This window comes from Oncorhynchus mykiss, chromosome 21, assembly GCF_057628025.1.
Source record: "Oncorhynchus mykiss isolate SJ-2025 chromosome 21, ASM5762802v1, whole genome shotgun sequence".
Taxonomy (NCBI): domain Eukaryota; kingdom Metazoa; phylum Chordata; class Actinopteri; order Salmoniformes; family Salmonidae; genus Oncorhynchus; species Oncorhynchus mykiss.
Genome location: NC_143042.1, coordinates 1935611 through 1950361, shown reverse-complemented (window position 1 = coordinate 1950361; position 14751 = coordinate 1935611). Strand labels below are relative to the sequence as shown.

General features: G+C 43.6%; 2 protein-coding genes across 3 annotated transcripts in view; one reads left to right on the top strand and one right to left on the bottom strand.

Moving 5' to 3' along the window:
• LOC110490361 (protein PHTF2) overlaps positions 1-14751 on the top strand; it is a 112697-nt gene that overhangs the window by 445 nt on the left and 97501 nt on the right.
• On the bottom strand, positions 6353-8188 carry LOC149972933 (uncharacterized). Of its 2 annotated transcripts, XM_090213415.1 has the most exons (9): positions 7964-8188; positions 7613-7683; positions 7349-7525; positions 7197-7258; positions 7028-7114; positions 6899-6940; positions 6657-6830; positions 6542-6577; positions 6353-6443 (listed from the first exon to the last, which is right to left on the bottom strand). In XM_090213415.1, exons 1-8 carry the CDS (start codon positions 8071-8073, stop codon positions 6542-6544), a joined length of 759 nt encoding a protein of 252 aa, XP_090069541.1. In that variant the 5' UTR covers positions 8074-8188; the 3' UTR covers positions 6353-6443. The 2 variants fall into 2 exon arrangements, with proteins under 2 accessions (XP_090069541.1, XP_090069539.1); XM_090213413.1 differs by lacking the exon at positions 6353-6443 and having other exon boundaries at positions 6491-6830.

Below are 14751 nucleotides of genomic sequence, written 5' to 3'. Positions count from 1 at the left end.
GACACAGATTTAGAAAGTCTGTTAGTAACACATGTTTAGTTAACCAGACAGACCCATGGATGTCTCGCCTCAATGAACAACTGGCTGCATCTGAGATTGGGCCCAGCTGAGATCAGATGTTGACCCCCTCCAGGGGCTTCAATATGCATGACTGTCTCCCCTCCTCTACCGGCCGACCCCCCCTACACAGCTCAATACAGCCAGCTAGTCATCAATCCCACCGCAGTAATGCCCATGGCACGATACACACACAGCTAGCTCATAATACAGTAATAGAGTTGTGTTACTAAGATGTCTATCATCACTTCATCTAGTTTGCTCGGTGCCTTTTCAAGTATTGGGGACAAAGTCAATGACCAGGTCACACATTATTTGGATAGTCTGAATAGTCCATCTGTAGATGGTTTACAGATGGTCATTACTATCAACAAGCTATCTGTTGATAAGCATTTGCTTGAGAAGGTTTAGAATAAGGGTTAGGCTTAGAATAAGGGTTAGGTTTAGGATTAGGGTTATGGTTAGGTTTAGGATCAGGGTTATGGTTTAGGTTTAGAAAAAGGGTTAAGTTCAGGTTTAGTAGATAGTTAGTTTAAATGTTACTGATAGCCTGTAGAGCAGGGGTGTCAAAGTCAAATGGACGGAGGGCCAAATAAAAAAATCAGCTACAAGACGAGGGCCAGACTGTTCGAATGTTCATTGAAAATTTTTTAAATGACGCATATAGTCTAGTGAACCTAATTGAACCTACTGAAAACCTAACAAATATATTACAATATGATCAGATAAATAAAGCAATATTTTCTTATGGCTCTGTCAGTAATCTTTAATTTTCAACAGACACAAAAGACAAATTTCCTTTATATAAATATCCCCATAACATGAACATTAAATGAAAGAAACCGGTATTCAAGGCACCATCAGTAGACTATATTTTCTATTTTAGCAAAAGTGGGCTAAATTTACTTCAAAGAAAAAACAATAATAGCAATTTTCTATCATCCACTCAACTGAAATATTTTTAAAATATAATTGGATTGAAATACAAAAAAATAAAGTGCAAAAATCTATTCATCAAAAACAACACTTTGTTTAAGGAGAAGTAACATGCAGTGAAAACAAATATTAAATTTTAACTTTTAAACTTGAACTGAGTAAAAACTCTAAATATGTGATTGCACAGTAATGTTCACTTGTTTGAGGTTGAGGGTGATACTTGGTGATGTCCCATCTTTTCCACAAGTTCATCAATGTTCGGGGTAAGGCTCTGAGCTGAAGAAATCCTCAGAATTGAGTGGAGGTGTTCAGCAGTAAGTCGACTTCTGTGTGATGTTTTGTTCAGGTTCATCAAAGAAAACAGTTGTTCACACAGGTATGTGCTGCCAAACATAGACAACGTTTGAGCAGCCTGGATGCGCAGCTGGGGCATTGTGCCGGGGAGGAAACGGGCGAACTCCGCAGCACCCACTGCCGCATATTTTGCCCTCAGTGCATCATTGCATTGGAGGTCAATCAACTCCATTTGGAGGTTTGGTGGTGAGCTTTCCACGTCAACAGCAAATGGGTTACCGAGCAGTTCCAACCTGCTTTTTTGTGCTTCAAAGTCAGCAAATCGGCGTCGAAAGTCAGCGGCAAGCATACCTATTTTATCAGCCAACTGTGTGCTCGGGAACGCACTGGTAGAGAGCTTCTCTTTCATGGTCTGGCAGCTGGGAAAGTGGCTCAAATTTTCTTTCCGCATCTGCGTCTCCCACAGAGTCAGTTTGGTTTTAAATGCCTTCACTGTACTGTACATATCAGAGATGACACGATCCCGACCCTGCAGCTGCAAGTTTATTGCATTCAGATGACTCGTAATGTCACACAGAAAAGCCATTTCACACAGAAACATTTCGTCTCGGAGTTGTGTTGTGTCTTTCCCTTTGCTGTCCAAGAACAGACAAATCTCCTCACGAAGCTCGAAACATCTTTGAAGCACCTTTCCCTGGCTTAGCCATCGCACCTCTGTGTGATAAGGCAAATCACCATGCTCCGTTTCTAACTCCGTCAGAAATGCCTTGAACTGGCGGTGATTCAAACCTTTGGCTCTGATAAAGTTAACTGTGCGCGTGATGATGCTCATTACATGCTCCATTTTCAAGGCTTTACCGCACAACGCTTCCTGGTGTATGATACAATGATAAGCTGTCAGCTCACCTGTCGCGTTTTCCTCTTGCATCTTTTCCCGTATCTTCGCCACCAGTCCGCTCCTGTGTCCACACATCGCAGGTGCTCCGTCGGTTGTCAAACCCACGAGTTTTTCCCAAGGCAGCTCCATCTCATTTACACATCTTGACACCTCTTCATACAAATCATGCCCCGTAGTTGTGCCATGCATAGGACGTAAAGCCAAAAACTCCTCTGTCACGCTTAGGTTGGAGTCCACTCCGCGGATGAAAATTGACAACTGGGCAATGTCAGAAATGTCGGTGCTCTCATCCACAGCCAAGGAATATGCAATAAAATCTTTTCCCTTTTTCACAAGCTGCTCTTTTAGATTGATGGACAACTGGTCTACTCTCTCGGCAATGGTGTTTCTGCTCAGACTCACATTTAAAAAGAGTTGCCTTTTTTCTGGGCAAACTTCGTCACAAACTTTAATCATGCAGTTTTTGATGAAATCCCCCTCCGTAAATGGCCGGGCTGATTTAGCGATCTCTTCTGCCAAAATAAAACTGGCCTTGACAGCAGCCTGGCCTTGTGATTTGGCTTTTTTGAACAGAGCCTGTCGAGATTTGAGGCCTCGTTTTAATTCCTCTGCCTTTTGTAGCCTTTGTTCCATGTCCATATTCTTGTTTTTGTCCGCGTGTTTCGTTTCATAATGTCGTCTCAGATTATACTCTTTCAGTACCGCCACACTTTCTCCACACAGAAGACACACAGGTTTTCCAGCTACCTTCGTGAACATATACTCCGACTCCCACCTTGTTTGAAACCCCCGGTTCTCAGTATCCACCTTCCGTTTTGCCATTTTTGATGGGTATCTGAAAGTTAATTTTACTGTGATGCTGACGACTGCTGTGCCAATAAATATTGAAATGAAGCAGCCTACTGCTCGGTGCGTCACCTTTGCATTGTGGGAAATGTAGTATTGGTGCGTGTAAAAGATCTGCGGGCTGCCGGCTTGCTGCGGGCCGGTTCTAATAATAAATCAAGATCATCCCAGGGGCCGTAAAAAACCTTCTTGCGGGCCGGATGTGGCCCGCGGGCCTTGACTCTGACATATGTGCTGTAGAGCATATACAGATGGACTATCCAAAGACAGGGTTACCGAAGACCAATTAGTGGGAAAAATATCATAATTGGTTTGCCTGTGTGAACGCAGCCATATAGATACAGTCAATCAAGTGGAAGGAGCTAGTTGAGGAACATGATGTGCCACTGGCTATTTGCATAGCCAACACCAACTCTTTATCATGTTGACAAATGCAGATCTGTAGTAGAGACAAATCACCACAGACACTGTAGACTAACAATAGACATTCTGTGTACATCACATGTACATCCACACTGGTGGATCCTTGTTAGGTGATGATGACTAACGTTATAGTGATGTGTTTGGGGTAGCCTAGTAGTACATTGGTAGGTTCCATATCTGTTGTCTCTTCTATAGCCTGGTCCCAGATCTGTTGTCTTCTTCTATAGCCTGGTCCCAGATCTGTTGTCTCCTTCTATAGCCTGGTCCCAGATCTGTTGTCTCCTTCTATAGCCTGGTCCCAGATCTGTTGTCTCCTTCTATAGCCTGGTCCCAGATCTGTTGTCTCCTTCTATAGCCTGGTCCCAGATCTGTTGTCTCCTTCTATAGCCTGGTCCCAGATCTGTTGTCTTCTTCTATAGCCTGGTCCCAGATCTGTTGTCTTCTTCTATAGCCTGGGGCCTGTTGCACAAAACTAGGATAAGGGATTAAGCCAGGATATCTTGGTGATCCTGGCTCAATTGATCCGTAATCCGGTTGCACTAAAGATGGATAGGGGGCAGGAGGATATGTTATGGTATAAATTACCATGGAGATTTATTCTGTGGAGCTAGCCTGCTCCAGACCAGGCTAAATTCCAGGATCTATTTAATCTCATCCCTAATGTCAGTCAGCAGTCACCACAAATGGAAACCAATAGTTATTTCACTGCTCACTATACATTGTTATCACATATAACTAGACCCACTGTTATTTAAACGTTTGTGATCATTAATTTCAATGATTTTGGATAAAAAATGATTTTTAGATGATGTTGCTATCATTAGATAATTTACAGTTTCCCATAGACTATAAGGCTATATATAAAATGCTAGAATATTAGGGCCACAGAGGGGAAAAAAACACAAGTCATAATATTGTAACCAGTTGTTTTAAAGGAGGACAGTTGTTAAAATGACAGATGTGGGGCATTTCGTGAAATTGTACTTCAGTATGGTTTCATAAACAAAGACATGCTGATGTGCCAGAATATTAAGTATCACATTGTCATAAGTATCAAAACTGTAAAAACAATATGTAGCTTTTCTGCAGAAAGAACCAGCCTCATAAATTTATGACTTTATCCTTTTTCTTCAGTGTGGCCCTAGTACTCTGTCATATAAACAAATACACATTCCATATGAATATAAAAACACAATGTGTAACATTATGTTCCTTTATTGAATAAGGACAAAACAAAGCAGGTAAACCATCAGCTCCTTTCAAAACTGAAGTCACAGTGACTCTACAAGATGGAAAGCACAGAATCTAAGCATATTATACAAAATGATACATATACAGACCTTTGAATGTGTATAACACACCCTGCATGTGTGCACACTAAAATAAATGCAGGACAAATCCATACACATCAACTGAAGAGACAAATGAATGGATGCAGTAGCCTCCCTGCAGCCTTGTATTACACACAGTATACCGCACAAACATCATAAGAGGCCAAATTCGTCAAAAAACGAACCCAAAAAAAACCAAATTCCTCTGCCACCGCAGGACATATTTAACCAAAATTGAAAGCACACATACTAACTAAAATAATTCAACACATATTGGTCCCTCAGCAGCCGACCACTGTCGTCATCAGGGAAGATTGCCGGATTGTCCCAGTCCATGGCTGGTGGCACTCTGGGGGCCCTCTCCTTCCTCAGGCAGGCCACATTGTGGAGGACAGCACAAGCCACAGTAATATCACATGCCCTAACAGGGCTGACCCTTAATTTGTGAAGGCAGTGAAAGCGTGCCTTCAGGAGGCCAAAGGTCATTTCAACTCTGGCCCTGGTCCTGGCATGGGCATGGTTGTAGGCCTGCTGTGCTTCCTGGGGGTCTGTGAAAGGTGTCAGGAGAAAAGGCTGGCAGCCATACCCCCAGCAACACACCAGAGAATTCACCTGTCAACACAAAATCTCATCATTACTACCTCATAAACACAGTGATATTCTTGACACAGCCATGATGGTTATAAATAGGGGTTGTGTGGCTTACCTTGTGATAGGCACTGATAGATTTCAGAGGCCCGAAAGATTCTGGAGTCATGGACTGAGCCAGGCCATTTTGCCACAACATTGCTGATCACACAGTCAGCATTGCAGACCATCTGAAATCATAAGATGAGGAATATTACACCAATCAATGCACATCACTGGCAATGCAGAGTGTTCGTCAATGGACAATATCAAAAAGTTATGTTCACCTGAACATTAATGCTGTGAAAGGATTTCCTATTCACAAAATCGGGGGCACCTGAGGCACCTGAGGGGGCTTTTATCCTTATGTGTGTGCAGTCCACTGCACCAATGACATTGGGGAAACCTGTCACACAAAGTAATGAGTATCCTACTATGTGTTAACAGTTGTCCTGTAATTTGTAGATCCTCTTACCTGCAATCCTATAGAACTCCTCTTTGATGTCACAGAGTCTTCTGTGGCCAGGGAAGGAGATGAAGACATCTGCTAATGCTTTGATAGCCAGACACACACTCCTTATTGTGCGGCAAATTGTGGCCTTGTTCAGCTGTTCTGCATCCCCCACTGAGTACAGGAAGGCTCCACTAGCAAAAAAGCGCAAGGCCACACAAACCATTTGCTCCACACTCAGTGCATGGCTCCGTGCAGTGCGGTGCTTAATCCTGGGACCCAGTAGTCTGCATAGATACCTGATGCCATCTGCAGAAAACCTGTATCTTTCATATAGATGGTCATCAGGGAAGGCCAGTGGGTCCAACCGGTCCCTGAAGACCCTTTCTCACCTGAAGGCTCTCCTCAGCACAAGTGCTTCTTCATCCACCACATCTCGCACGAATGGGCATGCCATTGTCAGAGCAGAAAGGAACACACAATTTTGGGCCTTCATATAGGCTAGTGGCCACACCTGGTGCTGGGGGGGGTGGGCAAAAGAGGGCGATGCCTTATAACGATGACTTGGTTGTACTGATTGCTGGGAAAATAAAAAAAACCTTAGAAAGATGCCACCGTCCTGTGTGCTCACAATAAGAGCTCATATGTCATGGCTCACTTGACTTTACGAGAATATACCTAATTTTTATTTTGAGCTGTGTCATCTTCTTGGAGCTGGGGGAGGAAAGAAAAATAATGATTAATACATTTGTGTTACAGTTAGCATACAGTGTACATTGAAGGCATATCTCACCTCCCTCTCAAGTTTTTTTCTTTCAAGGTCCAGTTTCCTAATTGTCCTCTTTTTTATTTCGAACTCCAGTGCAAGATTTTCCATCTTTTTCTTCTTGTACTGAATGTCTATGTCTGCCAGTTCTATTTGGCACCGGAGGTGGTTGCCATACAACTTTCTGATAGCTTGTGAGCTCTGTGAACACAATACAATTAGCGCAGCTGGAATTTGGCAGGATGTGGTGTCCTTTTATTAATACGCACTATGTTGCCAGGCTGGTTTTCCCACTGTATAGCATCTGGGTCCTGTAAAAGAAATTAGATTTTTTGATTTTGATGAGGACTCCTCACCATTGTAGAGTAAATAGTACTTTCACAGTCTTAACATGATACCTCATGCCTTCTGGAATCCAGAGAGATGGTCTCCTCCTCATCATCGTCTCCATCATGTGCTGTTGCTGCTGCACTGGGGCCTTCACCCTATCACATTTAATCGGATTCATATTGAAGCTAGTAGACAAGACATGCCAGGCCTACAGTATGCCTTTGATGGAGTACTCACTGGATCAGCATCGTCTGGTGCTTGTGCTGGTGGCTCTAACAGGAACACAGTGCTGCCAGACACTGCAAGGCAATAGGTAAACCAAAGTCAGACAGTCCAAATTGATTCAATATGAATGTGGTTGTATCCCATGTAGAGATGGAAGGACATACCTTGAATGAAGCGGGTGGCATCTTGGGAGGAACCTATGCTCGTCTCTTTCCCCCCAGGGATCCCCTCTAAGACGGGCCTGCCTTTATTTAGCTCCAAGGCCATGTCCTCTGCTGGGGTAAGGTCAGCCTTTGGTGACCCACCACCCGTGCCTTGTCTGTGGGTATTCTTTTTCACTGCTAAAACAGTACAGACAATGTGTGAGCAGGCACCTTCTGGGTACAATATATGCTTGTGCTTTGTTAAATATTAGTCAGGGACCATACCATTCTGCAGAATGTTCTTGTATTTGATTTTGACCTGCTGCCATGTCCGTTTTGGCCCGTTCATGTTTAATCTACACACACACACACACTTAATGGAGTCACACTGCAAAAAATTACTTGGTATTTTTGTCTTGTTTTCAGTAAAAATATCAAAAATTTTATCATAGCTTTATACAGTGTGATGGAGTTACTTTACACAATTTCACTCATATCTGCAGTGCATTTCAATAAAAAAAATTAACCGTTTCATAATTACAGTACAACTGCATTTTTGGAGATGTGAATTAAATATTTGAATTGTAATTGTGATGTTTCAGCGGAGCGGTGAGTGTGTAATTGTGCACTACTTACGCATTCAGGCGGTCTGCAATACTTTGCCACGCTTTTTCTCTTTGCTTTATCACTGTGGCGGTGTTGCCTTTCTTCTTAATTATATCTTTTACCTCCTCGTATGCCTCCATGAGGATTTGTGCTTCCGACGGGAAAAGTACGCGGCTCTAGTTGCCATGGTAAATCAGTTAATCTGTGATCTGTGGCGGGGTCTATTTGAGTGAGCCGTGAGCGCGCACCTATCCAGGATTGGTTTCACCTGGCTTAATGAATCCGTGTCTGCTCATCCTGGCTTGGTCTTTGTGCAACCAATTAAGCCTGGACGCACATGTTTTGGCTTCATTGAGCTCAGCTGAGTCATTTATCCCGGATGTCTTAATTCTACTTTTGTGCAACAGGCCCCTGGTCCCAGATCTGTTGTCTCTTCTATAGCCTGGTCCCAGACCTGTTGTCTCCTTCTATAGCCTGGTCCCAGACCTGTTGTCTTCTTCTATAGCCTGGTCCCAGATCTGTTGTCTCCTTCTATAGCCTGGTCCCAGATCTGTTGTCTCTTCTATAGCCTGGTCCCAGACCTGTTGTCTCCTTCTATAGCCTGGTCCCAGACCTGTTGTCTTCTTCTATAGCCTGGTCCCAGATCTGTTGTCTCCTTCTATAGCCTGGTCCCAGATCTGTTGTCTCTTCTATAGCCTGGTCCCAGACCTGTTGTCTCCTTCTATAGCCTGGTCCCAGACCTGTTGTCTTCTTCTATAGCCTGGTCCCAGATCTGTTGTCTCCTTATATAGCCTGGTCCCAGATCTGTTGTCTCTTCTATAGCCTGGTCCCAGACCTGTTGTCTCCTTCTATAGCCTGGTCCCAGACCTGTTGTCTTCTTCTATAGCCTGGTCCCAGATCTGTTGTCTCCTTCTATAGCCTGGTCCCAGATCTGTTGTCTCTTCTATAGCCTGGTCCCAGACCTGTTGTCTCCTTCTATAGCCTGGTCCCAGACCTGTTGTCTTCTTCTATAGCCTGGTCCCAGACCTGTTGTCTCCTTCTATAGCCTGGTCCCAGATCTGCTTGTGCTCTTGTCAACTTCATTATTCGTGTTTGGTATAAATGAGTGACAAGGAGCACATTGTTAAGATAGTTCAACTTGAAATGTAATGCAGTCTTCAATGTCATCTATTATTCATTAATAAGGACACAGTAACTTTTTTTCATATTCTTTTGGGTGTAGGCTAGTGAGTCTATCTAGCTGCTCATAACTATATAATAATATATACCATGTGGAGCAGGCCTGACGCAGGGGAGGCCTGGCGCAGGGGAGGCCTGGCGCAGGGGAGGCCTGGCGCAGGGGAGGCCTGGCGTAGGGGAGGCCTGACGTAGGGGAGGCCTGACGTAGGGGAGGCCTGACGTAGGGGAGGCCTGACGTAGGGGAGGCCTGACGTAGGGGAGGCCTGACTTGGAGCAGGCCTGACTTGGAGCAGGCCTGGCGCAGGGGAGGCCTGGCGCAGGGGAGGCCTGGCGCAGGGGAGGCCTGGCGCAGGGGAGGCCTGGCACAGGGGAGGCCTGACGTAGGGGAGGCCTGACGTAGGGGAGGCCTGATGTAGGGGAGGCCTGACTTGGTGCAGGCCTGACGTAGGGGAGGCCTGATGTAGAGGATACTTTTATCTAAAGTGACTTACAGTTGTACGTGCATACATTTTACGTATGGGTGGTCCTGGGAATCGAATTCACTACTAGAGGTCGACTGATTAATTAGAGCCGATTTCAGGTTTTCATATCAATTGGTAATTGGAATTTTTGGATGCCGATTATGGCCGACGATATTGCACTCCACGAGGAGACTGCGTGGCAGGTTGATAATAGATTAATTTGTATGTTTAAGATAATGACTAAAGTATTCCACCCTGAAACCATATAATTGTATGAAATGTGTTAGAGTCGTAATCCAATAATGTGTGTGACTAGACTTTTTTAAGACTATGCCATTGTGTTACTATTTCGCAGTATGAGCAGGGTATAGTTGAGACATTCAAGGACAACTGAACTGTCGACTTGTGATAACGGTGAAACTAATAACTGGAAAGAGGCCTCCCCATCTTAGGGAGGAGAGCAACTGTTAGAAACGGCTTGCAGAAGATGATGGAACATGTTGCAATAGGGTGATAAACAATGTATGTGGACTTTGGAAAAATACAGCCCACCTAAAGAGAGGTGGAGTTTCTACTGATGTGAGTTCATTTGTGTGTGTGTGCTATAAAAAGATTGTGTTCTCATTTTGAAGTCAGAGCGCTCTCTGAATAAAGTATTGATCTATTGCAGACTGGGACTTTGTCTAATTCTTCATTAACCAGAGCCTTACAACCTCTGGGAATTGGTCAAAGCTATAAAATAGTTCAATTAGAACATTGGGATAGAAATTCTCGTGACAGTTGACCACCTGTTCCGCGAGTGCAGCAAGGATCCAAGGTAAGTTGCTAGCTAGCATTAAACTTACCTTATTCACTAGTTAACCGCTAGCGGAACCCCTCGCCAACAGCCAATGAAATTGCAGGGCGCCATATTCAAACAACAGAAATCTCATAAATCTAATTTCTCAAACATACAAGTATTAGGCACCATTTTAAAGATACAATTTTCGTTAATCCAGCCACAGTGTCTGATTTCAAAAAGGCTAAACAGCGAAAGCTCCACAAACGATTGTTAGGTCACCACCAAGTCACAGAAAAACACAGCCATTTTTCCAGCCAAAGAGAGGAGTCACAAAAAGCTGAAATATAGATAAAATCCATCACTAACCTTTGATGATCTTCCTCAGATGACACTCATAGGACTTCATGTTACACAATACATGTATGTTTTGTTCGATAAAGTGCATATTTATATCCAAAAATCTAATTTTACATTGGCGTGTTATGTTCAGTAGTTCCAAAACATGCAGTGATTTTGCAGAGAGCCACATCAATTTACAGAAATACTCATAATAAACATTGATAAGAGATACAACTATTATACATGGAACTTTAGATAAACTTCTCCTTAATGCAACCTCTGTGTCAGATTTCAAAAACTTTAAGGAAAAAGCATACCAAGCAATAATCTGAGTATGGCGCTCAGACACAAAACAGACAAAGAGATATTCACCATGTTGTGGAGTCAACATTAATCAGAAATGGCATTATAAATATTCACTTACCTTTGATGATCTTCATCAGAATGCACTCCCAGGAATCCCAGTTCCAAAATAAATGTTTGATTTGTTCGATAAAGTTCATCATTTATGTCCATATACCTCCTTTTGTTAGGGCGTTTTGTAAACAAATCCATCCGAACGTTCGTACGAAAAGTCCAAAAAGTCATATTACAGGTCGCAGAAACATGTCAAACGAAGTATAGAATCAATCTTTAGGATGTTTTTATCATAATTCTTCAATAATGTTCCAAATGGAGAAATCCTTTGTCTGTAGAAAAGCAATGGAACGCGAGGTAACTTTCACATGAACGCGTGTCACGAGCCCATGACTCTCTGCCAGACACCTGACTCATTCCCCTCTCATTCGGCCCCACTTCACAGTAGAAGCCTCAAACAAGGTTCTAAAGACTGTTGACATCTAGTGGAAGCATTAGGAAGTGAAAAATGACCCCACAGACACTGAATATTGGAATGGGAATGAGTTGAAAAACTACAGACCTCAGATTTCCCACTTCCTGGTTGGATTTTTCTCAGGTTTTCACCTGCCATATGAGTCCTGTTATACTCACAGACATTATTCAAACAATACTACTAATAACATGCATCTGGTACTGAGTAGCAGGCAGTTTACTCTGGGCACGCTTTTCATCCAAAAGTGAAAATGCTGCCCCCTAGCCCAAACAGGTTAACTACACATGGTTGATGATATTACTAGTTTATCTAGCTTGTCCTGCAATGCATATAATCAATGCTGTGCCTGAAATTGTGTCACTTCTCTTGCGTTCAGTGTAAGCAGAGTCAGGGTATATGCAGCAGTTTGGGCTGCCTGGCTCGTTGCGAACTGTGTGAAGACCATTTCTTCCTAACAAAGACCGTAATTAATTTGCCAGAATTGTACATAATTATGACATAACATTCACGGTTGTGCAATGTAACAGCAATATTTAGACTTAAGGATGCCACCCGTTAGATAAAATATGGAACGGTTCCTTATTTCACTGAAAGAATAAACGTTTTGTTTTCGAAATCATAGTTTCCGGATTTTACCATATTAATGACCTAAGGCTCGTATTTCTGTGTGTTTATTATAATTAAGTCTATGATTTGATAGAGCTGTCTGACTGAGCGGTGGTAGGCAGCAGCAGCTTTTTTTACATGGCACATATTGCACTTTTACTTCCTTCTCCAACACTTTGTTTTTGCATTATTTAAACCAAATTGAACATGTTTCATTATTTATTTGAGGCTAAATTGATTTTATTGATGTATTATATTAAGTTAAAATAAAAATGTTCATTGTTAATTCAGTATTGTAATAGTCATTATTACAAATATATTTATAGAAACCGGCAGATTAATCGGTATCGTCTTTTTTTGGTCCTCCAATAATCGGCCGACCTCTATTCACTACCCTGATGTTACAAGCTCCATGCTGTTCTCCGTGAGTGACTACACTACAGTTAATTGATTGAATCTAGAGCATGTAGGGCCTGTCTAGTATCTTCAGCCTCATGCCAGACCTCTCCCTTCAGTCCTTTGTGCTTCCTCTCTCAACCGTGTCTGTCTCTGCTCCTACACGATAAGGGTTTTTCATATGTTGGCACTAGCTTCCTGTAACCTCCTTCCCGTGTGTGTGTGTGTGTGTGTGTGTGAGAGAGATCGTCACGATAAGGCCTCCCCCTATGATGTGTACATTGTACGTACAGTGTCTCTACAACGTCTCCTCTACACTGTGTTTTCCTGGTCTACAGACCTCTCTGCCCAGTGTACCAGTGTCTCCTCCTGGTCTACAGACCTCTCTGCCCAGTGTACCAGTGTCTCTACAACGTCTCCTCTACACTGTGTTCTCCTGGTCTACAGACCTCTGCCCAGTGTACCAGTGTCTCCTCTTGGTCTACAGACCTCTCTGCCCAGTGTACCAGTGTCTCCTCTTGGTCTACAGACCTCTCTGCCCAGTGTACCAGTGTCTCCTCTTGGTCTACAGACCTCTCTGCCCAGTGTACCAGTGTCTCTACAACGTCTCCTCTTGGTCTATAGACCTCTCTGCCCAGTGTACCAGTGTCTCCTCTAGGTCTACAGACCTCTCTGCCCAGTGTACCAGTGTCTCCTCTTGGTCTACAGACCTCTCTGCCCAGTGTACCAGTGTCTCCTCTAGGTCTACAGACCTCTCTGCCCAGTGTACCAGTGTCTCCTCTAGGTCTACAGACCTCTCTGCCCAGTGTAGCACTGTCTCGTCTAGGTCTACAGACCTCTCTGCCCAGTGTACCAGCAGTATGGTGTAACTTCATCTGAATGACATGTTCATTTGAGTCTGTCAGACCTTGTGTGTGGATTTGCATGTGCATTCTTCCATTGTAGTTGGACTGGAAGCTCCTTCCTGTCAGGGTTTAGGCTGCACCACACAGCTGTGTTGGTTTGGGCTGCTGTAACTGCCACAGCATCGATAGGTCACAGTCTCTCTTCTCCCACAGAGTGGTGGCCCTGGTCTAAACTACTAATGTACTGGAACCGTTATGGTGTGAGGAGACTTCACTCACATCCCTCAGTTCAATATGTATGACTGTGTCTGATGAAAATCGGTTGGATGAGTGAAGGCTATTCTGAGTGTGACTGACTGTTTTACCCATGTCTGGCTAGCTGTCTGTCTTTCTGGCTAGCTGTCTGTCTTTCTCGCTAGCTGTCTGTCTTTCTGGCTGGCCTGATGTCTTTCTGGCTAGCTGTCTGTCTTTCTGGCTGGTTGGATTGATCTCTTTCTGGCTGTCTGTCCAGCTCTCACAGTCAATAGTGTTTGATAATTCTGTCTGTCTTTCGGTAGCTAGAGAAGCCAAGGCACTCGTACTAGACTGTTGACAGTGGTCTACTGTATTCTGGCCAACCCATTGACGGACTCTCAGCAGACTCTATCAATGACCAGCGAATTGCTGTCTTGTTAGTCTATAATACATCTATTATCATCCACATTGACCAAACTAAGGCTGTTTGTCATGTTGCTGTAGACCATGTTGTGTGTGTTGTCTTGAAGAGACCAGTAACTATAGAGGGGATGGCTGACGACGTCATGAAAACGATGTGCGTTGCGTCGAGGGGGCAGCAGTCTGTGTTATGTTATGATCCTGGACGGTCACATAGCAACAGTGACAAGAAGCTGCCATGTTGGGAGTCCTAGGCTGCTCGTTTAGTCTCATTGTGTCTTGTTCTTGACACCATGTCTTGTTTTGAGGGGTTTTGACTGATGTCATGTCAATGCTAATGGGGCTAAAATTCGCTAGCTAGCTAATCAACAACTGGAACGATGCATTTAAGAGACAACAAGTGCTCATTGTGCAAATGTATTTATGTTTTCAATAAACAATTGAAGAGGATATATAGTTTCCATGTTGTGAACAATCCTTTGTTCCTCAGCCAACCCCGCTGGGTCTGTTCCACGGTTGAGCTCACATCGTTTTTGTTGCTCAAGAACCAACCCGCCTTGTCATCTTAATCTATGGCCTTGTCATCTTAATCTATGGCCCTGTCATCTTAATCTATGGCCCTGTCATCTTAATCTATGGCCTTGTCATCTTAATCTATGGCCCTGTCATCTTAATCTATGGCCCTGTCATCTTAATCTATGGCCTTGTCATCTTAATCTATGGCC